The sequence below is a fragment of the Thamnophis sirtalis genome, unplaced genomic scaffold (genome assembly GCF_051295495.1).
Source record: "Thamnophis sirtalis isolate CommonGarterSnake01/CBP01778 unplaced genomic scaffold, rThaSir2_p1.2 scaffold_7, whole genome shotgun sequence".
Taxonomy (NCBI): domain Eukaryota; kingdom Metazoa; phylum Chordata; class Lepidosauria; order Squamata; family Natricidae; genus Thamnophis; species Thamnophis sirtalis.
Genome location: NW_028261387.1, coordinates 54,409,005 through 54,436,353, shown reverse-complemented (window position 1 = coordinate 54,436,353; position 27,349 = coordinate 54,409,005). Strand labels below are relative to the sequence as shown.

General features: G+C 36.3%; 1 protein-coding gene across 1 annotated transcript; it reads left to right on the top strand.

The window, feature by feature from the left end:
- The first annotated feature begins 11,281 nt into the window (after positions 1-11,281).
- LOC148044665 (polymeric immunoglobulin receptor-like) lies at positions 11,282-27,035 on the top strand. The gene is made up of 8 exons (XM_087720738.1): positions 11,282-11,318; positions 12,868-13,203; positions 15,769-16,092; positions 18,173-18,299; positions 20,646-20,789; positions 23,497-23,612; positions 25,690-25,824; positions 26,959-27,035. Exons 1-8 carry the CDS (start codon positions 11,282-11,284, stop codon positions 27,033-27,035), a joined length of 1,296 nt encoding a protein of 431 aa, XP_087576864.1.
- Positions 27,036-27,349: the final 314 nt, after the last annotated feature.

Below are 27,349 nucleotides of genomic sequence, written 5' to 3'. Positions count from 1 at the left end.
GCTAACACATGATCCTAGGCAAAACCTTTCTGGTTTGAGATGTTCATGACTGCTGTGTCATTCATGCTCACAATCCCATATTGTCCTCAGAGATATTTGAAGGAGAGAAGGTCAGAAAAATTAAGATGGCTGCAGCAACTGAACAAGCAAACCCCCACCTCTTTCTCATGAGTTACAGTTATGGTCTCCGTGTCTCCATCCTGTTTTTTTTTTAACTCTCTGACTGATGATGCTCTTTTTGTTCTTTGAGTCTAGATTGCTGCAGGTTTTTTTTTATAGTTACACTTTTACAAAACACCCTATTATGCAGATTACTACTTTTAAACAGCCACATGATGGCAGTACTAGTTCATGTATGCTATAATTGGAAAACTATAACCAGAATTTAAAAACAATAAAGTGCTGTCTCGTGAACTAAATAAAACAAATGTACAGTATATATAAGGTGACCAGATTTTCAGATTGGTAAAGAGGGACACCATTGACTGGGGGGGGGGGGGGGGCTTGATTAAAAAAATTATATTTTGTCAAAAGGTCACCCCAGGACACTTAAACCATCATAAATACGAATCTGTTGCCAAACAAAATTTTGATCACGTGACCATGAGAATGCTTCAACAGTCGCTAAGTGTGAAAAATGATCGCAACGGTCGCTAAGTGTGAAAAATGGTCATCAGTCACTTTTTTCAATGCCATTGTAACTTTGGTCACTAAATGTTTTTCCCCTCCTCGAAACACCTCACTTCTTCCTTCATACCTCTTGCTTATCTACCTTCACCTTATCCGTCTTCTGCTCTTTCCCTCTTTTCTTTCCTTTCTCCTTCCATCCTCTCTTCTTTCCTCACTCACTCCCTTCCTCCTTTTTTCTTCCTTCCTCCTTCCATTCTTTCAGCTTCCTTTCTTTTGCCTATCTACCTTCTCTGTCTTTCTGCTCTTCCATCTCTCTCTTCCTCTTCGCTTCTGTTCCTTCCTCCTTCCATCCTTTCACCTTCCCTCCTTCCTATTTCTTCCTTCTTCCTTCCTTCTGCCTATCTACCTTCACCTTCTCTGTCTTTTTGCTCTTTCCCTGTCTTCCCCTTTCCTCCCTCCCTCCCTTCTTTCCTTTCTAGTTCCATCTTTTCTTCTTTCCTCTCTCCCTTCCTTTTTCTTTCTTCCTTCCTTCCTCCTTCCTCTTGCCTATCAACTTCATCCTTTTTGTCTTTCTGCTCTTTCCCTCTCTTCCCCTTTTCTTCCTACTTCCTTCCCTCTTTTCTCCCTCCCTTATTCTTTTTCTTCCTTTCTTCTTCCATCTTCCTCCTTCTCCTTCCTCCTTCTATTCTTTCTCCTTCCTTTCATCTTTTCTCCTTCCATCTTCTCCCCCCTCCCTTCTTCTTTTCCTTCCCCCCTCCCTCCTTCCTTCCTTTCCTTCCCACTCTCTCCTTGGGAGGGCTTGGGTGGGGGGGGGGCAGCAGAGACCAAATAAAGTCAGAAAATCTTATTAAAACTTTCCTATTTGTTGGATCTCATTGCTGCAAACTTATAAACCAAATGAGGGAAACATTTTGCAACGGAGGGTGCTGCAAGGAAAGGGCGGAGGCTGCCCTGCTCTTTCCCCAGTTTTGCAAGGAATGAGAAATGGTGCTTTAATCCGAAGCAACTGCAATCGGAACTGCAGACAGGGAAAGAAAGAAAGAAAGATCCTTGTAGCACAAAACCCACATTTGCATGGTTGTGAGAACATAGGTAAAACAAAATAAAAGCACAGCATCCCTCCGCCCTCTCAATGGGACTCAGCGTGACTCCGATTTGAATACAAGGACACGGAGCCGGGAGGGGAGATAAGCACCTTCATTTGCATTCTCTGCGACCATGATGCTTTGCAAGGAACATTCCCTGGGCTCCCCGTGACTTTTTGCAGATTTTTCCTTTCGTGCTTAAAAAAAAAGAATGGGATTTCTTTAAAACGCCACAGAATGAGCTGCCAGCCTGACAAAAATGCAACCCCTTCCTTCGTCCTCCTTCTCCTCCATCACTAACAGCTGGGGGCTCAGAAATTGGAGTGAAAAGCCAGTCCTCCATCTCTTCCCTCTTCCTGGATTCACTCCAAAGTTTTTTTTTAAAAAAACCCTCTCTCTCTGTATCTGTTTGTCTCTCATTCTCTGTGTGGCTCTTTGCCTCTATCTCCCTCCCTCCCTCTGTCTCTCTCTCTGTCATTCTCTGTGTGTGTCTGTCTCTCTCTCTCTCTCTCTCTCTGTCTCTCCTCCCTCCCTCCCTGTGTGTGTGTGTGTGTGTGTGTGTGTGTGTGTGTGTGTGTGGATTCCTGCCCCCGTGGATGGGCTCCGGACTAGCGGAGCCTCCTCTTCCTCCTTTTTAACCAGGCGATCTTTGGCTGCTGCACAATCCCAAGGGCACACGCTGCCCGGTTTGCTGAATCTGGCGCAGCTTCAGAGAAAGAAGGCATGCGAGAAAGCCCCCCCCCATCCCCGCTGCCTGAACATTTGAATGAAGGAGGCTGCAGGCTCCTTTGTCCTCGGCTGTGCGATTTTCTTTTGTTTTCTGCTGCCTGAACGAGTGAATGAGGCAGAGGGAGAATGAAAGGTCCTTTGGTGGCGGCAGGCATCCTAGAACCTGCCTGCTAGCAAAAGAGCTTCCCAGAGTTGCTTTTCTGAGCAACGGGGAGACAGAAAGGACAAAATACCAGCCGGCCAAGATGGGTATACAGGGCTGGGGGCGGGGCAGGCTTACTTCCGGGTCCGGTCACAAAAATCGGGACTTTTTAAGAATGCCTCAGGACGTGGGACAAATTGTGCAAAATCGTGACTGTCCCACGAAAATCGGGATGTCTGGTCACCTTAAGTATATAAGATTTTAATGAAACAGTTGTCTGTCCAAGTGCAGCAGAAAACCATGTTGCAAAATTTTGAACACACAAACATTAGAACTATATATCTGGGCTTCAAATATTTATAATGTCCTCTAAATATCAACAACAGAATATATATTTAGATACCTATTGTTATCTAGTGGTTTGTTATCTAGAGTTTTGAGCCACTGTATGAAAGTCCTACAAAAGAGTCCACATGGCAAGCAGACTCAATTTTGATCCAGGGAGAACAAAATTTGATGAAATATACCAGTAGTCTGCTTTTCTAGTGTATGAAAAAGCTGTAGGCATATGCTGTGCAAATTTGATATTTATAAAGAAGTATCTTTCAATGGCCATATGATGGCAGCAATTTCCTACAGTGTGATAGAATCAGCCCTCCAAACCACTTAGGATGGAAATATCACTCAGTACTGGAAATGCTGAACTGTATTATTAGTTGCAAGAAACTGCAATGATATCTTGATATGTACAAACAACAAGTGATATAATAAACAAAGACATTTAATGAAAAAACATCAATTAAACCTAAAAGAGGCAGAGAAAATTTAGGGATAGTTTTATGAAAATCCAACACAATTTTGGAAGTTGCTAAAAAGTGCTAAACAAGAAGGTTTGCAGAGAGAATGAAATAAAAAATAAAAGTGTCCAGAATGTTATAGGATCTCCTACTAAAGCAAGGGCTTGGACTAGAAGACCTCTAAGATCCCTTCCAACTCTTGGTATTCTGTATTCTGTACGTAGAACTTTTTCAACACTATCACAAGTTTGAACTGTCTCTGAATGAGTGATTGTTAAGCAAGGACCACCTGTAGAAAGTACGTTGCCTGCAGGATGAAATTTAAGTTTGTCAAAAGATGCAAAAATTGATGTGTGTAAGAACACCCTTCTAACCACTTTGTTATATGAAAGTGAGTGTTGTATAGGTCAGTAGAAACATGCAGTGGCAAAGAAGTACTTATGGAGCCTATGTGGTAAAGTAAGATCAAGAAGAGTCAATAATGAATGAATGGTGAATGAATATTTATTTAATACAAAATGAATGACCACTATGAAAAAGGTATATTGCGCTGATTTGGTCTTACAGAGAAAATCAACTGTTAGAAACAAATGTATGAAGCAAAAGTGAATGGTTTACCAGAAGGAATGGATTACCAGAAGGAAGAAGAGAAAGCTGAATCCTATTTATCCTTAGAGAAAGAGACATGAAAGTTTAAAAAATAAATGGCAACATATAAATGAGGACATGGTAGAAACAAGGATGTTTTGTGAGAATAGAAGGGAATAATGTTGATGAAAATTAGATATAAGAAAATTTCCTTTTTCTTACCTCATGCTTTAAATTTTTCATTTTCCTTTTTGTTGTTATTTTGCATACTGTTTCTTACCTCTCAAGGGAATATTGTGATGCAGTACATGTCTATGTGAAATAACTTGCTGCAGAGTGTCATGCCTCAATTTTCATACCTTTTATGTAGATTCTTGGCTTGCTAATGTGTTTGCATAACTATTTTTTTTTAAAAAAATTTCCATTCAATCTTGACACCTGTGACTGCCTAGCAAATCTCTGTGGTTTTCTATGGTCAAGATTTTTTCAACTGGTGTCAGAATTGGTTTGATAGAGAGTGACTGGTCCAAAGTCATTCAACTGGTTTCATGCCTAAAATAAGACTAGAGTTCATGGTCTCCTGGTTTCCAGCCTGGTCATAACCAAACCAGCACACCAACGTGGCTGTCTTGCATAACTTTTTGTTATAGTTTGTATTATGGTGCATATAGTTTGTATTATGGTGCATGGAGCCAGTTTGGCCCAGTGGTTAAGGCATCAGTCTAAAAACCAGAAGAGAGTGAATTATAATCAATTGGGTGGTGCCCCCCCTCTCCTCCTTCCCCTTTCTCCCCCCCTGTTCTCCCCTCCCTCCTAGGAAGCTGCAAACAATGTCTGAAATTTTGGCTACCGGAACTGTTGGAACAAATTGACTAAAAGGTATACACACAAAAGTTAAAAGAATGCATTATGAAAGGATAGTGTCAAATATAGGGATATAAAATAAGGTCCTGATTATAATCTGTTACTTGGGGACTCAAAAATCTAGAGCTATGTACTATCTCTACAGTACTCTAAAGTATTACTTCAATCAGAGGTTGCAATATTATCAAACAGGCACTTTCCCAAATCAACCTTTATGTCTTTCTCTTTCTGCCTTCAGTCTACCAAGGAGTAGAACTACCCTTCTTAAAGGTTTTTAGGAAAGGAGATAGCAAAGACTGGAGAAAACATTACATTACTAGGTGTTTGTGGGCTAGCAAGGAGCTCCTTATCTGTGTACTGGAGATTAGGGAACCTGGGAACATGCTCAGTATCCTCCCGAAAGATCATTTGAAATGAAAATAACAGAACTTTTAAAATAAGAATACTATAACTTCTATTTACTGTCATAGAGAAACCTCAAAAATCTCCTCTGTTGCCTCCTCTTTCACTGCTTCTTTAACCTCCTTCATTCTGTTGTGAACGAAGTGAAGACATTGAAAAGATTTTTTTGTTGAATATCCCCAAGTGTTGAATATCCCTAATTCACACTAAGGTGAATTATCTATCTCAATTTTGTTTGAGCAATCATACTGAAAAATTAAAAATCCATATTTAACCAAATAACAGAGTTGGAAGGGACCTTGGAGGTCTTCTAGTCCAATCTTCTGCTTAGGCAGGAAACCCTACACCACTTCAGAAAAATGGTTATCCAATATCTCCTTAAAAACTTCCAGTGTTGGAGCATTCATAACTTCTGGAGGCAAGTTGTTCCACTGATTAATTGTTCTAACTATCGGGAAATTTCTCCTTAGTTCTAGGTTGCTTCTCTCCTTGATTAGTTTCCACCCTTTGATTCTTGTCCTGCCCTCAGGTGCTTTGAAGAATAGTTTGACTTCCTCTTCTTTGTGGCAGCCCCTGAGATATAGGAACACTGCTATCATGCCACCCTTAGTCCTTCTTTTAATTAAACTAGACATACCCAGTTCCTGCAACCATTCTTCATATGTTTTAGCCTACAATCCCCTAATAATCTTTGATGCTCTTCTCTGCACTCTTTCTAGAGTCTCAACATTTTTTTACATTCCGGCAACCAAAGCTGGATGCACAAGCAATTTATATTGAGAACAAGTAATTAAGGTTAAAATAAAATACCTCTGTTTGAAACTAGATATGCATCTTCCTAATTTTAAAGCCACATCACTCATTTTAAGTTCTCGGTTGTTTTTGTGCCATAGATATCATTGTATTTTGATATCTCTTCCAGTAATTCATTGAGTAATTCAATTTATTGGGGGGGGGAGAGGAAGTCTTCTGCAAGTTGGAATATCCCTAAATATACAAAAAACTACTGTTGTTGCTGTTATAAGAGTCAGGTAATTTTGATTATGCAAAAAGAATACAGTTTATAATGGTATCAGCAATCAATGGCTGGCAAACTAGGGTTACAGATGTTAGAAATTATTTTGTTTGCCTATATATCAAAAATAATACATGATCATATGTGAAGCTATCTTTGATTTATCCTGTGGGTATATAAAACTGAAGTTTCTTTTTCCATCAAATGTCTAAAGTGGCTTTTGCCAATACATCTATTATTTCTATTTTATGCCTGAAATGCAATAATTATTACATCCAATGTGTACAGAATGAAGAATATATCCTATGCTTTTCTCATTGTTTATTGCTCTGGTTTCCAAAGGCCTATTGGTCCTGTCAAGTGTTTGTGAGATTTTTATCTTGCTACACTAATTTAAGATACCAAGGAAATTCTTCCTTCATCAGTCACTTGGCTTCCTCCTCACTCACACACTGAAATCCGGACAGTATCATTGTATTTACCTGGGGGGAAAAACACAAGCCCCTAGTAAAACCCTCCTATCATAATGAGATGTGACTAAGAAAAGGAACTTATAAATGTTCAAGTGCAATGTTGCTTAAATGTTTTTCCCCTCTCAGGACCTTTTCCTATTTTTAAAAATTATGGAAGACTCCCAAAGAGCTTTTGTTTGTTCAAATTATATTTATCATTTCCAAAATAGATGTATTTGCTGCCATTACCACTTCTGATTGTTTGTTGTGACTTTAATATTGTATTTACCATAGGCTGGCAAATAATTTTGATTTTATGGACCCTTGGGAGAACCCCAGACCACATGTAAGAAAACTCTATTTTCTGTTAGTTTCTTATACTCATTTTTTACTTTCAAATAGTATTACAATGTTTCCTACCTGGATAAAAAGAAAACTATTTAAAAACTTACTTTTTAAAAAAAAACTCTTCAATAGTTTAAATAGAAAACTTATGTATATAAAATGTAGGCAAATTTGGAGACTTGGAGACACATTTACAAAGTTGAGAAATATCACGAGTACTCTCACAAAAGGGCTACATGTAGGATTTTGCATATGCCTAATGGCTTTCATAGTTATATTGTCAGCCATAAAACATCAATTTAGTTAACAGCCAATAGGAAAGGTTGGTCTGTTTCTACTACTTTCTCTAATTTCAAGAATTCTCTCTACCACCTCTCCTTTGTTTAATCTTTTTTTGACTATGTAGGTATTTTCCTAAAGTAGCAGGCAGAATATCCTCATCCTTTTTCCTGTCTAGAAATACCCCAGTAGTCTACAGGAGACTTAAAAACTTTTTAGAAATAAATATAATGAAGAAGGGATTTTGCAGCTTCCTACATTCCCAGGGTTTTGTTTGTTTTGAAGCAAAATAATGTAATATCATTTTTAAAAACTGTAAGAATCTAAAACATAAAGTCAGACACAGAATATGTGGTGATCTCAAGGGAAATGGCCTTGTAAACCAAATTGCTGATTTGTGAAGTAAGTGCCAATATATCATACTAGACTTAGATTTTTTTAAAAAAATCTGAAGCTTGTCCATCTTTAGGGGATTTTGTTTCATTATGACCTCAGGTCCTTCCTCTTCTTTGAATCAAGAACTTCATTATACTACAGACGGCGGTAATTGAGATATATAAAGCCAAAATTGTGGCTTCCTCTTTTAAATATGCAACTGTTTTCTTTTGTATCCTAATTGCTGAAGAAGTTATAACATGAAACTGATGCTTTTGAATGGCTGGACTGAAATAAATTAGCCATCTCTAAAGTAAGGAAATATTTTGCAATGCAACCAAGATTTTATCATCTATATTTTGTGGGCTTCTAGGTCAGTGATGCAACTATCAAAGATAATAACTGGAAAATAGAGGTATGTAAAGTAGTCATCATTAGGTAAGTGTAAGGTAAGCTTCTACATGAAAGAGAAATATCGAACAAATATTTTTTCTGAATAACATTGTGTTTAAATTACCGCAAAATGGCATATGGTAAATTATATTTAAAATGTACATTGTATTTTATAAAGACAAGTTTTTCCTGAAACTAGTGGCCTGTTGGCAGCATGCCATATTGAATACAATGAATCTTCTGTGGTCACTTGAACAGGATTGCAACGTAAGTGTGTCTTAGATTTCTTGATCACAAGGACATTTATTTTAAGTAAACATGCTTGAGATTACATTGAATAACAAAACTCTTAACTTTCTGTTATGCTGATCTTACTAAGTATTACTTTATTAAAAATAGCTACAAAAGTGAATCTCACATAGCAGCTTTTGATGGAGGACTCTTAACTGCAACAATGGTGTTAGCAAGTTTTGATGGGCAAGGAACACAATTGTTTCTTGCAGATAAATGCCAGCAAAGTGAATGGGGCTATTCCAGACATAAAGAATGAGAGTTGTTTTGGGGATGGAAGTTTGTAATAATCCTGTTTGAGGATTTATGTTGCCAATCTCATTTTTTCCCTCTTTTTCAACAAGGCACAAAATTGCTGTTAATTTTCAGCAGCCATGGTCAGAGATAATCCCAAAGGCCACTAAAAGCAGATTTAGCACCTCCAATGGCCCTGTTGTCTACTTTTGGTTTAGGAAATAAGCTAATTCTTCTGCTTCAATTCAAATGAAAAACTTGGAAAAACTTGGTTAGATTAAAATTAGGATTAGGAGCTCCAGAGCCCATTGCAATAGTCACTTCAGCCCTTCCTCAGTTTAGGTTACCTTGATTATAAAGTGACTTCAAATAAATAGGTGCAGCATTATGTACTCAAACCAAGACACAATTTTATCAAGGCTATTTTTCAATGTATTCAAAATATTTATATGACATTCTGCAGTTTCCATTTAAACTAACCGGAACACTGACTGGCACCCCTGTGCGTAATTTTTGAAAGACAAGATGACTAACTAAAATAAATTTGCTGCATTAGGATGTGACCCACAGTGTCTTGGTGTATGCTATAAATTACATGACTCATTTCCGCATTATCAAAAAGGAGGAAGAATGTAGATTTGCATTAGATTGTCATAATACGTATAGACATAAATTTAGAAATAATGATGACATTTTTGTGAATACAATTTGTTTTATAATAGCAGCAAAGGTTGTATCAAGATAATTCATGTATTCTATGGATTCATATATGTATTCTGTACAACAAGGGTTGTATCAAAATGATTCATGTATACATTCTGTAGATTCTCAATAGACTGTCATGGGTCTTGCTTCCCCCTCTTAAATGGCCATGCCATCCAGTGGTGGTTTTCGGGCAATATGGCATGGTACAACTGTACTAGTTTGGCCCACCCACCCACCCGCATTCCATAGCTGTTTATAACATGATAGGCCAATTGTGCACACAGCGTGCAGTGCCTACATGACCTCCGCCGAGCAGCTGGGTGTCACAGGGTGGTGGTGTGCGAATGCACGCAAAGCGTGCGTGCCCAACTAGGATGCCCAGCTCCGTGCGCAGCATACTGGTTGAGACGGGGTCCGGAACCCACCACCGATGCTATCTATAGAAGACAGGGCTATGCTAGCCAGGATTCTGGCCTGACAGAATGCTTGCATTAAAAAATGGGAGCTGAACATGTCTCAAAGGTGCTTTTTCAAGATGTAACTGGACTTTCTGGTTTTCCATTGAAGATGTTCCACTTCTTCAGCTCTGATTAGATAGTGGGAAATGAAAAGAATGGAGCTGAACATGAATTACTCTACTTGGCAAGGGGGGTTTTTTCCATCACTGCTTACAACCTTCCCCTAAATAAGGGTTTTTTTCCTTAGAGAAGAAGAGTAATGGGAACAATGCTAAATGGTTGACCTTTGTATTTGAGACAAGAGAATATACAAACATTAAAGAACTCTTGCTTCCTTTTTACAGGAAGGTTAGGCCTTGGGGAAATGGAGAGAAATTAATTTATATGACAGAGAACCTCAGGTCTAATTGAACTACACAGGCTGGATGTTAATATGTGCTGTACCTGATCAAAAATGAATTTTTGCTATGAATTATTATTTACATTTAGAGAAAAGAGTTTGGAGATGGAGCATCGTGAAAGTTACTGAGATTTAACATATAGGATTTAATTTTGACTTGACTGTGGCTGAAATGTAAAGTATAACTGTACCCAATTTAATCACCAAAAGAGAAGCTACCAAAGGATTCAGATGTGACTAAGATAATTTGTTTAAATAGCTCTGAGATCAGTGGATAAAAATTGACACTATAGTTAAATGCTCTAGATAATGTGCGGCCAAGCACTGATTAGGATAAATAGTTAGGTTTCAGGTAGGATTCAACATACTGTTAGATCAGGGGTGTCAAATTGGTGGCCTGTAGTCCGGATGCATCATGCATAGGTCATGCGCACCCCAGCTCTGTGAAGGGGGAAAACGTTGTGTGATATGTCACGTGATGGCAACATGATGCTGTGAGTTTGACACCCATGTTTTAGATACTCTTCAATAGCACTTAAAAACGTTTTAATTCACATGGAGAAAGAGTCTTGATGATAACATCTTGAACATAAATATTGTTTTCATTCATCTTCTGGCATTGTTATTGAGAAGTTTTGGAAGCAAGGAATCCCTTCGGGGAAGCTGCTTATTTCTGCAGAAAGCATTTAATTAAATGTGCTATACGAATGTTAAATACTGAATCTCCTCCCCCACTCTCTCTCATACACAGACATGATGCAAAATGATGGATCACAATGCCATACAGACCAATATTTTCTGTCTTTTTTGTTCTAATGTTCTACTTTTGAGAGGAATTCTTAGTTTTTCAAAGTAGTATAAGCTTATTTTGGTATACTGTAGTTTTCATATAATTTCTAATGAAAAATGGCAGCAAAATTCAGGGGTTTGGGGGGATGGACTACAGAATGGGGTACCACTTCTTTTCTTTTTGATCTCTAATAAGTGAAATGACTTTTATATCTCTATCAGGCATTGCAAGACAGCCTGGAATCTATTCTGCTTCTACCATTCAGTTCAGATATTTTTCCTCTTGAATATTTCTGAATTCAAGCAGGATGCTGATTATCTTTATTTTGTTCACTGTGATACATGGTAAGTAGCCAGAACTTTTATCTCATTAGCTTTTTCCTCACATGTTAGGAAAGAATGACACTAATGATCCAATCAATGTTCATTCAGCAGTTAGATGTAGGATTCTTGCAAACAGAGAAATAATCAAAAGATACCAGGTTCAGTATATTCAGCCATTTCCTTTTGAACTGATTTTGATTGGAAAGACAAATAATGGAAGAACAAGTAAGGAAAAAAGATGGGTTGACTGGATAATTCTGTGAATAAGACAGGCTCATAGCATCCTTTAAAAAAGCAATTGGGTGTGTGTGTGTGTGATGCAACTCCCAAACTAATTTTGGGGGTTCATTTTTTGTGGTTTCCCTTTTCTATGTATATCAACCACTCAATCTTTTAGTTATGTATTTATTTATTATTTATGTCCCATCTTTATTATTTTGGTAAACAACTCAAGGCAGCAACTCCTATTTTCCCCACATCAAGAACCGTATGAGTTAAGTTGGGCTGAGAGAGAGGGACTGGCTCCAGGTTGCCTAGCTGGTTTTTATGATTAAAGTGGGACTAAAACTCGCAGTCTCCTACTTTCTAGCCTGGGGCCTTAATCACTAGACTGGCTAATTTATGGACTAAATGGTTTCTTAATCAATATATCTAATACATTGCTATTATTTCTTGTCTCCATTTCAGCTTTTAGTTTTCTTAAACCAGTTCTATAAGTTTGAATGTTTATTTTAATATTGAATAAAATGGCTCTTAGATTTTTCCAGAAGTGTATATTTACATTAAAGAATCTGAAAATAAAGCAAGATATAGCAAACTATATATTTTTTTCTTCTCCTCTTGGATATTTCAAATAATTAAATATTTGTCAATTGATTACCTTTTAATGTATTAATTAGTAATATTTAAATAAATATTCATATTACTCAGAGGTGGATTGCTCCCAGTTCGGGTGAACCGATAGCAGCGGCGGCGTATGCACAGAAGTGTTGAGAGCATGCATGCAAGCACAAGCAAACCGGTAGTAAACCGGTTAGGAACCCACTGATATTATATAATTATTATATAATTTCTTTCTTGCTGATATAATGAAAGAAGTGTTGCAATAATATAAAATAATCCCATTGACTCCAGTACTACAGTAGAACCTCTGCTCATGACCATAATTTGTTCCATAATTTCGGTCATAACTCAGTTTGGTCATGACCCAAACCTAATTTTGGAAATTTGGCACTTAAAAAATATGGTACAAAAGGGGAAATCAGGAAAGGGGGGGGGATTGTGAATTTTTTGGTTGGAACCCGACTTGGTCATGGTCAGAAGCTTTTGTGACCAGAGGTTCTACTGTACTCCAGTATTACTGTCAAATGAGATTATATGGCAATAACTATAATAAACAAAATATGTTCTATCAATTCATGATTACTAAGATTTTATCTGATTTAACTGGATCTGGGTTAAGATTATTAATTTTCTTTCAATGATTTTCTTGTAAATCTTGTATTTATCTTTCTCTTCTTTTGGGGGGGAATAATTTGCTGATTGCATTCCTTCTTTTTCTTCAAAATAGTTTCAAACACACTATATGGACCAATGCTACTTATACATCATGTTGGTGGATCAGTGACAATCAAATGCTATTATTTACCAACATCAGTGAATAGGCATGACAGAAAATTTTTGTGCGAGGAATTGCCAAATAAAGTCTGTCAAACTGTCATTTCTAGCCGTGGTTTCATACATCAAAATTACAAAGAAAGGGTATCAATGTACAACAACCCTCAACAAGGGATTTTGCAAGTGACAATAAGAGAGCTGAAAAAGACAGATTCCCGTTATTACAGATGTGGCATTGGCAAGATATACCATGGTTTATATGCTAGAGTGAATTTAACTGTTTTAGAAGGTAAGTAAATATCATAAATATATTCTTCTCCAAAGCGTATATGTATGTACCTTACTGATGGCTCATAGTAAAATATTACAAAATCAAGTAGTAATAAAAGTAATATACCAGTACTAATCCTAATATTTTGTGTGTAATGAACTTGATTTTGGATACATATGGATATCACTTGATTCAAAGAGGTGAAAGGAACAGTTTTATATAAAATAAGCAACTAACTCTGGCTTTTAAGAAATTATTTTATACAAAATTATAAATTCCTTTACTCTCTTTGCACCAAGTGACGTCCATATCTAACCATGCTTATATACTACTGATTGCAATGATAAAGTTTCACATTTGGACTGCATTTGTTTGTATCACTAGACTTTTGTAGGTACAGTCTTAAAGGGACATTTTTTCTTTTTTTTAAAAAGCGCAAAGATAAGCAATTCAGGGAGAGAAATGTATTAGTTAAAACGCATAAAACACATTTCCTGCTATGTTTCAAATCAAACACCCCAGAGGTGGGTTGCTCCGGTTCAGCAGAACCAGTAGTGGAAGCAGCAGGAGCAGGCGTGCGAGCACAAGCAAACCGGTAGTAAACCAGTTAGCAAACTACCACTGAAACATATTCTATGTGAGAGGCAAGTGTTATAGCCACTGTGATGGTGAGAAAAGATTTCTGTAATACCGTAGGTGTGGAGGAAAATGAGGAAAAACAGGCAAAATACAAGAAAAGTATTTTTATTTTACAACTCGTGTTATGCATGCTTATATTTTGATGCTTTATCTTTGTACATATGAGTTTAGCTTTTTATGAAAGTTTTATATATGATACAATACACATATAACAGTATTTATCTCCAGTAAGACCAACCAATAGAAAGCAATTCCGGTGTCCTTTTTAATATGGCCCAGAAGTAGAGAAATTGTGAAGATGCAGTAACTGGTAGTTTGGTCTGGATACTTTGCACATTGTTTCTCAGGATTAGACAGCCTATTTTAGACACAGGAGAAGCTCAATTTAAGAGCACAGCATAGCTATGGCCACAGTGGATCCAGTGGTGGGCTGCTATGGGTTCTCCCAGGTTCAGGAGAACCTATAGCTATGGCCGGTTTGGAGAACCTTCAAATTCCACCCTTTGGATGGCCCTGCCCATTTCTGCTGCCACCCCACCATGTCCCTCCCAGGAGTCTCCATGCAGTCCATTTTGGATGTGAGGTAAGTGCAGGGCCTGCATGGAGGCTTGGGGAGGAGGAAAAACGGCCCCCCCAGAAGGCCTCAAGAGCCTGGGCAAGGAAGTTTTCACCCTCCCAGAGACTTGAGGAAACCTTCCGGAGCCTGGGAAAAGTGAAAATATCCTCCCTGCCATGGGGCAGAAGGCCAACTAGTCCATGGCCACCATGGGCAGGCCCACCTAGCAACCAAGCAGAGTACCCATTGCTGAAATTTTTGAAACCTACTCCTGCTTAGATCTAGAAGTTCTTTCCCAGAGGGTTATGCCTAGTGCACACTATATTATTTATTCCATTTGTATGCCCATCCCAAATACATGACTCTGGGCATTTAACAATGATACATACACAAAAACTGTAAAAATACAGAGCAACCAGGTAAAATGACAAAACATGATTCATGGGCGAAAATGACTGGGATGAGACAGCTCTTAAAAATGTAAAATTAAATGTGACAAAGTTACATAACTTTTTTTGTAACTTTTTTGTAACTTTGTTACAAAATAACAAAGTTATTAAAAAGATATATTGAGGTTATCATAGCCTAGTAATACTGGGAATCTGGGAAACCAGATCACAAAGGAAATCTGTTTATTTGAATTTATTAGCTCAATATTTAAATGTACTAAATCATTATTAATGAGTTACATGAGTGGTTAGAATCACAACAAATAAGTTATAATTGCAAGATTGGGAAGTTGCCATGTGATTTATTAAGATATAGATAGATTTATCTTTAGGGCTGTGTTTTGAACAAACCAGGACTGAAGGAGATCCAACATTTTAGTCTGGGGAAAAAAACTCTCAAATGGTATTGAGATAAGTTTCTGTAATGTTTGATTTAGTTCACAACAGTTTTATGGCAGAAACAATAATCAATGTACTTTGTGAACTATTGATCACATAATTAAACTAGGTACAAATTGGAAACCAACCAACCAACCAACAAACAAATAAGAGCTGCTGCTTTGGTGTTATCTTATTTAATTTATCTCCAATGGACATTGTCCATCCATTTCCATGCTCATGTCTCTTGGATATTACAGTCTGAATCATTTAGGAATGATCCAAATGATAATCCAAACTATCTGGAGTGGTTGAAGCTGGAGCAGTTTGGCTCTGGTCCCCAAAGTGTAATAGCTTTTTAGAATTATTTAAATTAATGGTATCTGTTCAAAGCCCATTTTGGAAAAAAAAATGTAAAAAGTGAATGATTAAAATTGCTAGGCATATTAATTTATTTGTTCCTCTTGCTATGCATTTGGAATGTTAGCTGGAATTATATAATGTTTCATTGCTATCTGATAATCAATTTGTCATGCCTTTGATTTTTTTTAGCAAATAAAGGTCAGTATTTGCCAAAATCTCCTCAAATTGTTTGGGGTAAACTGACTGGGTCAGTAGAGCTCCAATGTCCTAGAACTCCTGGAAGTCTGGAAATGAAGAAATTCTTGTGCAAGATGAAAAAAAATGGTTGCTTTCCCATAGAGGGAAAAAGCAAGAATAGTCAGCACAGTCACCGAATTATTATGACCAATGGAAATAGCTCAGGAACTCTCAGTGTTACTATAAATGACTTGAAAAAACAAGATGCAGGAGTCTATGTATGTAGGACAAGAACATTGGGCAAGAATGCAAGTGTAAAAACCATACAACTGCAAACTGTGGAGGGTAAGCATTAACAGAAAAACTATAAAAGGTAACTGTAGCCTCACAAAAGAAAACTGTACAGGAGCAGAGGAAAAACCAAGATGGAACTGATTCTTCATTGTAAAATCCCTTATTCAGTTTTCTGACTCTGTGTTATTGACTCAAGGCAAATATGCTACTGTAATAATTACATATTGACTTAAATTGAGGGTGCACCTGAGCAATAAGCTCTGCAACATCATGTCTATGACATCCAGGATGAATATGTCATCTAGGTCATGGTTGTCCCAAAGGTGCTTTTTCAAGAGGCAACTGGACTTTCTAAGACATTTTGCTTCTCATCCAAGAAACTTCTCTCTGAAGAAGCTTCTTGGATGAGAAGCAAAACATCTTCAAAGAAAAATCAGAAAGTCCAATTGCCTATTGAAACAGTACCTTTGGGATGGTCTGCAACATCAGATCTCCAACTCCTATGATGGCTTTTAGAGCCAAAATTGGCTTCTTCTTGCTCTTCCTTTGAAGCAGACCCTCAGCTGGCATGTTTCCCATGATGATTTTCCTTAAACAGTAGTTCTCCTCATTCTTTGGAAGGGAGTTAAAGGGGTTGACTCTCTCTTCTCACTTGACAAATCTTCTACCAATATCTTTGCTCTTCTTAACTTTTTCTGTCTCACTCTTCCCCCCACAGTTCTCACTATCCACCATCTCTCATCTCAACCCTTTTGGATTCTATTCTTTCATCTTTCATTTAATAGACAGGTGATTGTTAAATTTCTTACAGTTTTGTGAACTGATTGAAAGAAGAGCTGAGCCACGGCTCCTAAAATGCCAATCAGCTGTTTGGTGGCTTATGGCATGGCAATATTAACAGTGGAGCTGTCAGAGCTGGTTGTAATACATATATATATCAGCATAGAACTGCCTATACTTGATTTAAATTAACATTAAGCAGCCTGAGCATTCTGTAGTTCTATTTGTCTCTACTTAATATATCAAAATGGCATCAAGCCATTGTTTGTTTTTCAAACTATCTGTTTAGTTAAGGGTTTGTCTTTGCAATAATGGATTTTCCCCTTATTCATAATTTAAACAAAATTCCACTATTAAACTAAGCTGCTTCCCAAAATATATGCAGATGGAATCATATGCAAATTTGCAAAAAGTCTGCTCACAAAATAGTCTGTAATTCCTTGAAAACATGTTGACTTAATACTAATTTACCCAAATCCCTTCTGACTATCATTTGCCTGAAGGGATTATCAAATTCAGCATAGAATAACTTGTCAACATTTAGCTTTCCTTATATTAAAGGGCCATTTGAAATTCAGAAATGATAAAACTGTTGTCTTTGACCTTTTTCCTCTGGTAATTTTGCATTTTTAAAAGAAAATAGGAGGGAGGAAAAATTTCAAAATAAAATTTCTAAAAGAAAAATCTCTCTATATACAAATAGTTATTGGAATTATTTTTCTACAAATATCCTTTGTCTGTAAATATGGCAAAACATCCAATTATGTGAGATTCTACTTGCAGTCTTGCTAATGCTGTTTAAGTAGCATTGATTTTTGAACAGCTGGTTGGAGTCCAATATGTATGTTTATGTATTCATAAAAGGAAGAGCTGAAAATCATTGGTAAAGCACATGCTTTGTAGACAAGAAGTCAGAGGCTAACTGGATCAGGGCTATCTTAATCTCCAGAGAGTACACGCTGCCATAGAGAAGTCATGATTCTGGGATCCAACAAGACCATGTTATTTAATGGAAGGGATCTGGATCACACTTTCCCTGCTGGATCTGGTGGAGCAAGAAAAACCGATGGGAAATAGACAGACCTGAAAATAGCCTTGGATAGTGTTTGCCATATCCCAGCACCACTTCTTTTTCTAGAGCAAAAGCTAAGAATTGGAAGTCCTCTTAGATTTCAGTTTCCAACATTTAGGGCTGTTGGCTACATTTCTGATATGTTTCTGACAATTCCAAATAATGCTACTCAGATGGAAGGCTGATTTTTAACATATAAAAAACAAGGAAGGTTCACCTTGATTTAGAAATATTTTGAATTTCAAGCTATAACATTATTCTATTTTATTTTTAAAACAGAATCAGTTTTCTATAATATCTTAAGTGATACTCAAACTACCTATGAATCACAGACATATGAATCACAGACTACTCCTTTGTATTGGTACTGGCATGTGACATCTACAGATGACGTCTACAAAGAAAGGTATAGTTAATGAAGACAGATGGTTTCTAATTAAAACATTTTTCCATTTATTTGTGATAAGAATTTTTCTGAAATGTAAGCTTCAAACATTTTATTACAATTTGTCTCCAAACTAGACATCCCTAATCAGTATCCTTTGAAAACTAAGACCCAGGAAAGAATAAGAAACTGGATTGAATAGCATATAAATAAACATATTATTTAAGTGCTGCACACACTAGAGTAGCCATATGGTTGGATTCAGACTCAATGTATTTCTGTTTTTTTAAGTAGGTCTGTTTAGAACATGGCTAAGTCTGAATATTGCCCAAAATTCTGAGGCTTAGTGTGTGCTATTTTTAGAATTCAGCTTCATAATCAACAATGGCAAGCTCTCTAGTATATTTCAGTATTCTCTTGAAATGTATACCAGGTATACCCGTGAATAAGCATAGAAAATATACTTAAAAAAAAAAAAAAAACAGAGTCAACTTATCCCATGAATGGTCTTGTTCTCAAGTATGTACTGTAATACTTGTTTTAAAATACCCATATTTCCCTATATCCCTGCAAATAAGTTCATCTTTTTTTAATCAAAAATATTAAATGTGGGTGGTATATTTTTTATATTTTAGTTAAAAAATTTAAAATTGGGTTTCCCACGGATGACCTTATACACTAGAATTAAATACTACTTTTCTAGCATCTTGCTGGAATATACCAGCAGGATGAATATACTAGCTTTACTGGAATGCAGTAGCATTACTGGATTATACTAGATTGTTAACAACTTCACCAAAAACTATACTTGTTCATATCATACCTAACGGAAAAAAATGGAAATAATTCTTGGGTTGCAATGAATGAATTAATTAATTTATCAATTAATTAAAGATAAGCCAGTAGATGGCACTCCTTTCTTATGGCTTATTATATTGGTGGAGATGTGCATATTTTAGTTAGAAACAAAATGCGGTTTCTGCTACAAGATAAGCAAAAAGCAATACAATAATACAATAGCAGAGTTGGAAGGGATCTTGGAGGTCTTCTAGTCCAACCCCCTGCCTAGGCAGGAAACCCTATACCATTTCGGACAAATGGCTATCCAACATCTTCTTAAAGACTTACAGTGTTGGGGCATTCACAACTTCTGGAGGCAAGCTGTTCCACTGATTAATTGTTCTAACTATCAGGAAATTTCTCCTCAGTTCTAAGTTGGTTCTCTCCATGATTAGTTTCCACCCATTGCTTCTTGTTCTACCCTCAGGTGCCTTGGAGAATAGTTTGACTCCCTCTTCTTTGTGGCAACCCCTGAGATATTGGAACACTGCTATCATGTCTTTCCTAGTCCTTCTTTCGATTAAACTAGACATACCTAGTTCCTGCAAACGTTCTTCATATGTTTTAGTCTCCAGTCCCCTAATTGGAATTGATTTTATCTTTGTTGCTCTTCTCTGCACTCTTTCTAGAGTCTCCACATCTTTTCTACATCGTGGTGACCAAAACTGAATGCAGTATTCCAAGTGTGGCCTTACCAAGGCATTATAAAGTGGTATTAGCACTTCACGTGATCTTGATTCTATCCCTCTGTTTATGCAGCCTAGAACTGTGTTGGCTTTTTTGGCAGCTGCGGCACACTGCTGGATCATATTTAAATGGTTGTCCACTAGGACACCAAGATCCCTCTCACAGTTACTACTGTTGAGCAAGGTACCACCTATATTGTACCTGTGCATTTCGTTTTTGTTGCCTAAATGTAGAACAGCAGATAATCTCTGTTGTCGTCTTACCATCCAATCAATTTATTTTGCCTAATAAGTATAGAAAAAACTTCTTAAACATCAATTTATTGATTATGTCCAATGTTTTTAAAGTTTATTCAATATATTTTTTTAAAAAAACTTGTTGATTGGATGATTTAAGAAAGACTCTTAACAGTAAAACATGCCAACTTCAGAACAGGTTTTTCTGCTAAGGAACAATGCATTACTTTGCACCACTTCTTGTGAAGTAGGCTATTCCCTTTGTTGCTTTTATCACTACAAATGCAGAGTTTGACTCAATTCCTCACGAGTGGTTGTGGCAAAAATTAGCAGCTTCCTCTATTGATTGCATGTTTGAGCAATTTATGATGTTGCATGAAGCAGATCCAATACTCAAATAGTGAAAAATCAACTCACCTTATTCCAATTTCTAAGAGAGTCAAGAAGGACTCTCTCCCACTCCCATTTTTAAATTTTTATATCAGTGGCATTCATTCTTCAGGTTCTTAATAAAGCAGAATTCCATCCCCCTTTCTTGGCCAGAAAAACCACTTCCAATCTGCTATATGCTAATGATGGCTAATCTTGTCTATATCTCAAATAGAGTTGCAACGCAGGCTTCATACAGTAACTCCCCATTGCAAACTAAAATACTAGAAATTAATAATGTACGAACAAAGATGTATTCACACTACAGTACACTAATCATCCCCACAACTGGAACATCAGCAGCAACTGAACTGAGCAGGTAAATGCTTTTAAATATCTTGGCATTTATTTCCAGTCATCTTCTTCCTTGAAGCTTCACCCCCCAGATCTTTCTCTGCATGCCTAAACAATCTCAATGCAATAATTACATATTCAACATGTAGGGCAACAAATACATTCCTGCAATAATTAAATATTGTAACACTTAATTGTTGTACCTTCCTATTACCAAACAAATGTGCAGTTCCCATGCCATTCAAAGATAATTTTTGATTAATTAAGTATTCTTGTCGAGCATTAATCATGAGTTAAAAAAAAAAGTTTCCCATCATGCACAAAACACAGATACCAGTGGAAGAACTCTTAACGCGCTTTGCTGACTCCTAATTTTATTTTTACATATTTCTGGTTGTTTGGTTTAATTTGATTTGACTCCAGATGATGGTGGGTGGCTCATAAAACATCAGACAATGTGAAAATAGTTTAATATGAGGAAACAAGCAACAAAACCAAAGAACAGAAGAGAAAGGAATTTTTTTTGATAAACTCATGATAAATCCAAAAACGATAAAAAAATGACACCCAATAACTTTTCACATCCAACAAAAGGGGCTTCAGTCACCCTGACTCAAGCCATAGGAGAACAGTCAGACCTTTATAATGAGTTCAACCTGTCCTTTCATCTGAACTCTCTACTTCTGTCTTATGTTTGTTTCAAATTGACAGCATCAATTTGCTTTTATTTTTCCTTTCCCAATTTAGTGCTAAAACCCAGTGGTTAGACATTGGCATCAACCTCCTCTGTATGGCATTATGCTGGGGAGACTTTCTATAATATGATATAAATATGATTCTCCTAATTACTACTTTGACCATGATATTGTTTATTGCAAGGTGTTTGAAACTGAGACCCAATCATGGATGTGGGCCAAATCCAATCAAGTCTGGCAGATTTGTAGCAATGACCATAATATGCAATGATTTTCTTATGGGATTTTGGTGGCTTTTGTTAGTTTCCAGCAAAAACACCCATTCAAATGAATAGGTTTGTTTAACAACTGTAACATTTGCTTAATGACTGCTCTGAAAAGGGCATAAAATTACTTCTGGTCACATGGGTCCCTTGACTTACAACCATAAATCCAACTCAATCATAGTTGTAAGTTGAGGATTAGCCCAAAGTTGAAACTGGGTCAAGCATTTAAGGGCCTCCAGAATGCCATCAGGTGCATCAATTGAGATAAAAGTAACTAGTCTGCCAGAAAAGATACACTTCCAAAGTCCCTATAGAAGTGTGCCTATACTGCTCAATCAAAGGTGTGCCAACTCTGTTGGATCAAGGCTAACACCACAAGAATGGTGCATCAATAAAACCAGGTGAAATAGGGCCTCAGAAATTACGATAAGCACCTCGAATCACACTCAAAAACAAAGTAACAACCAATGTAACTCATTTAAGAGGGGTATCATATGTCCATTACTATTCACACTATTGTTTTCTGGAGCAGTTTCCAGAGGTTTCCAGATGATCTTAACCCACCAATTATAATTCCTACTCAATTGCTTGAAGAGGTAACCAAATCTATATCCTACCCCCAAAAAATAAAATGAAAAGGTAGTTTCTTAAAAGCCGGAACATTAATGTTATCACCTACAATTTTCCTCAGTGTTAGGTGTAATCATTGTGATTGATAAAGGGTCCTTTTCAGCATGAGAACAGTTACGTTTCTTGATGGGTGGTATTACACTAAGTGTACAATAGGCATTTTAACAGCATATGTGATAAATTTCTAATCTGTATTTAAGTCTTTTTATGATCCAGATGATAATTCTCCTTTTTGATTTGGCCAATTTCCAGATACAGAAAGTCCTCGACTTACAACAATTCATTTAGTCACTGTTCACATTTGCAACGGCACTGAAAAAAGTGATTTATGACCATTTTTTACACTTATGACTGTTGGACCATCCCCATGGTCATGTGATTTACATTTGGATGCTTAACAACTGGTTCATATTTATTACGGTTGCAGTATCCCAGAGTGATGTGATCCCCTTTTGCAACCTTTTGACAAGCAAAGTCAATGGGGGAAACCAGAATCCCTTAACAACCGTGCTACCAATTTAACAACTACAGTGATTCACTTAACAAATGTGGCGAGAAAAGTCATAAAATGGAGCAAAACAATTTTCTCACTAAGCAACACAAAATCTGGTCTGAATCGTGGCCGTGTAAGTCAAGGACTATCTGTACTTCAAAAAGGTTGCAAAATACTTATCAATAGATATGGCTTATAGAAGTGATTTGGTTCCTTCCTTGCATTATTAACTATTCAAACTTTTCTTCTAACTTTTAATTATTTTTATATTTCTTAATCTGGGCTATTTATTTATTTATTAAATTTATTTGCTGCCCATCTCACCTTAAGCCAACTGTGGCAGCTTACAAAGTTAAAAGCATAAACAATACAAATCTATATTTCAATAAAATTATATGTTAAGGTAAAAAGATGGAAAGGGTATTCAAGGAGCAAGGTGGAATTTGCTATTAGTCCATCAACCACTTCCAGCATGGAACCCACTACTGGGGCCCCAAATCAATTGTCAGTAGAGAAGGTTCTTCTCCTGAAACCCACCAGATGAAATTCCTTGTCTGATGGGATTGATGCATTTTTATGGATGGACTATGAATAAATAAACTCCAAATTCTAATAAAGGATCTTGTGGACATTTATATCTGTTTTCAGATCTTCACACAGTGAGCAAAATCTATTGGCAATTGTACTTCCAGTTCTTGTTCTACTTCTACTTCTTCCTGTCGTGGTTATTTTGGTTCTTATTAAAATAAGACAAAGGAACACTGGTAAGTAAAATCATAAATTATTGTTGGATCCTTCAGAACTGAAATTTTGAAATAAAAGACAAACCTTGGATATAGCACTATCTGCAGCAAACCATAGGTATTTTAAAATGAGAATATATACTGTGTTGTTTTTATGCAAATACCACCATTATATACTTTTAGCCTAATAAAAGTTCAAAAGCTGTAGCCTTTATGTGACAATGTCATTATGCATGCTTTATCATTTGTCTCCCTTGGTCCGTGCAGACTCCCATGCTTATTTACAGTAACACCAGAATATTGGAGATCAGCCAATTATTTCACATTTAGTGTAGGTTTAAATTAAATAATAAAGGTGCACAAATATATGTGCTGAAATAAGTACCATGATAATAAATATCAAAAATATGTCAAGAACTAAGACTGACTTAATTCTGGAAGAACAAGGATTTTCACAGGCAGAAAGAATAACATGGACCATATCAGAGAATACGTTCCCCCTAAAATGTAGAATCCACAAATTCCCCCTAAAATGCAGAATCCACAAATGATGAATGATGCTCAGTTCTTCATGGGCATCATTCTCACCTCATCCAAAGCATCAGTAATCAGCAATCTCTGTCCCTGAGACTGATTTCAGTGGTGAAGGTAATGCCATAATATTATGGATGCAAGCAACATTGGGACTTTTACTATTACAACAATGGCCTGATTTTAACCTCAAAACTAGCTGGCAATTGATACTATATTTCCATTAATTGCACAATATGTTCTGGGCAGTTGGCAACAGTAAGTGACCTAAAAGCACATTTGTGAACAATGGAGTTTCTCAAAAACAGTCCTTCACCTAGCCTTACAGAAAACTAATGCAGAATTTACCCATTTATAAATAATAATTAATAAATCCCCAAACAGCAGTCACTTAGTCAAAGAAAGGGAACAAAGGAGAGGTGAGGAAAGGGGAGGAGAGAAGAGATGAGGGGAAGGGAGCAGAGGGGAGAGGAGAGATTTTGGATCATGGCATTGCTAGATGTGATTCTCCAGATTGCAAAACATTATGATACATTTATGTTTTGCTAGTAACTGCAATATTCTAGGCAAACCAGGTTCTTAGTTGAATAGGCAGAACACCTACATCCGTGTTTGTCAAGTCAATAACACATGACCAGAGTAAATATTGTCTTTTATTTAGAAGAGTTCTAAATCATTTTGAAGCTCTCTAGAAGAGGGAGCTTCAATAGAAATATTTTGAATTAATTTTCACTGTTAAATACTCAAAGTCCAGCACATGTGAAATATTTCTTCTCTTTTATATGAAGTAAGTATTTAAGAATTGGTTTCACTACATTTTTAATAAGCACTAGGAGCTTTTGAACTGACAAACAGGGTTCAAAATATTCTTTTTGGTGTGTCATATTTATTTCATTTCTTCCAAGTAACAATGAAGTATTAACCTTACAATGTTACTTTTCTACATGGGGATGTAAAACATGAAATGTCTTGAACAAACAATAACTCGGCTAGGCTCATATTAGATGACTGAGACCAATTTTTCTACTACTGAGAATAACAGAAGGGATTCTTCAAACTTCTAATTATTTTTATGAAATTTTGTATTTTGGGTACAGTTATAACTAAGATTATTGGTAACCCCATAGATGCCATTCCTTAAATCTGGTAGTAAAAAAATTGGCAACCAATATATATACCAGTGGTGGGTTGCCATTTTTTTGCATATATACCTTGTTTCCCTGAAAATAAGATCTTATTTTCCTTTGACCCCCAAAATAAGCACTTGGCCTTATTTTTGGGGAGGTCTTATTATTTTTGAGGTGCAGGAAGCAGCGAGTGTGGTCATCTCATGGCTGCTGCTGGGTTGCAATATTTTCAGGGAGGGCTTATTTTCAGGAGAGGGCTTATTTTAGTGCAAGCTCTCAAAAGCCCAATTGGGCTTATTATCCAGGAATGTCTTAATTTAGGGGAAACAGGGTGTATATATGTATGGTTTGTTCCCATGTTAATCAAGGTACAGTAATTCTATTATGTTATATCAATGGTCAATGGATAAAAATGTAAGGATCTGTTTTCTTTTCTAAAGGCTCACTTAACATTCTTTCAAAAAGTCCTGAAGGAGAAATGCGAGAGACTACCCAAAAGTGTTTGGAGGAACATATCCAAAATGATAGTAGAAATTCAGCAGATGAAGATGAGGGTGCTCTAAATTCTAATGAAGGTACAATATTTTCACCTTTCTAACTCAAGAGTCCTTCATTTGATTTTGATTCATACAAATAGCAATAATTCTGATCCCCAAATTCCTTTCAAATGTTCATTCCTACTTCATTCCTACTTTATCTGGGTTGCAAAATCTGGCCTATTTGGAAACAAAAAGAAAACAAAACACTTTTTTGTCATCTAGTAAGTCACCTGGAGTTTGCACGATACGGTGTACTTGTCTTTCGATACAAGTGAATTTAGATTGCAGCAACTTGTCAAAATCAAGCACACTGATGCCTACCAGCTGTTCTGGACAACAAAAATTATAATTTTTGCTATAATGTTGGAACTAATAAAAGTTAGGGCATCTGAAGGGCACCAAATTGCCTATTCATTATTTAAAAGAGACATTTAGAAAGTTACCTAGGTTCTTGAGAAGAATTTCATGTATATGAAAGCAAATGCCAGCTAAAGAACCAACATCTGTGACTTCACATTGTTATGAACAGATGGTAGTATTTTTATTCCCAATAATTCATGTGTTTTTGTATTTACTCTCCCTTGAATAAACTTTTGCAATAATGTCAAACTGTTAAAGTCAATACAAAATTTTTATGAATGGATCCTATAGCACAGCCATGGCCTTACTTATTTTCTGTTCATATAAAGTTCCAATAAAGGAGAATATTTGTAGCTCAGAGTTGAAATGAGCAGTGTTTGGTGCTCTCTGAGCTTGGTTATTTTCTTTCAGATGTTTCATTACCCAAACTAGGTAACATCATCAGTGCTAGTGCAAGAAAACAACCAAGCTTAGAGAGCACCAAACACTGCTCATATAAAGTTCAGAGTGAATAAAAAATCAAATGATTTATATAAGACTTTAAGATGGTATAATTTACATTTTTTTTAAAGCTAGTAGTTGCATATTTATCAGCTATGACAGTAAGATTATATAATTGAAATATAAAACTTCAGAAAATGCTGAATTATTATAAATAATAAAAACCTAAAATATTACATGGGGTAGAAATTTCCACTATCAAGTCTTCCTTTCTGTCAATTTTGTATAAATACAATTATTCTAAAATACTTATGTGCTTAAATCCATAGGATATCAAACTAATTCTTCTCTTTTTTTCTTCTCTTTTAGAAAATGCCCCAATTACTATCTATTGTTTAGTCAATCCTGAAGACTCCAGTAAAAATGACTGCCTGCCTTCACAATAACTTGGCTCATAGTATACAGAGAACCTATGGAGATACTTGTTAGATTATGTAGATATGGTTACCATTTTGTATTAGCTTCTTTCCCCATTTTATTTTATAACTTAATCTCATCCCATACTTATTGTACTGGAATGAAATTTGCTAAGATTTACTCGTATGCTTAGAAATCTGGGGGTAATGGTGGAATATGTAGCCATCATGTGTTACAATGTCATTGTGCAAATAATGTAACTTTCTTAATTGCAACATTCTTCAAAATGAGAATGGTGCAAATTATACAATCAAATCATGTGCGTGACAATTTCATGATGCAC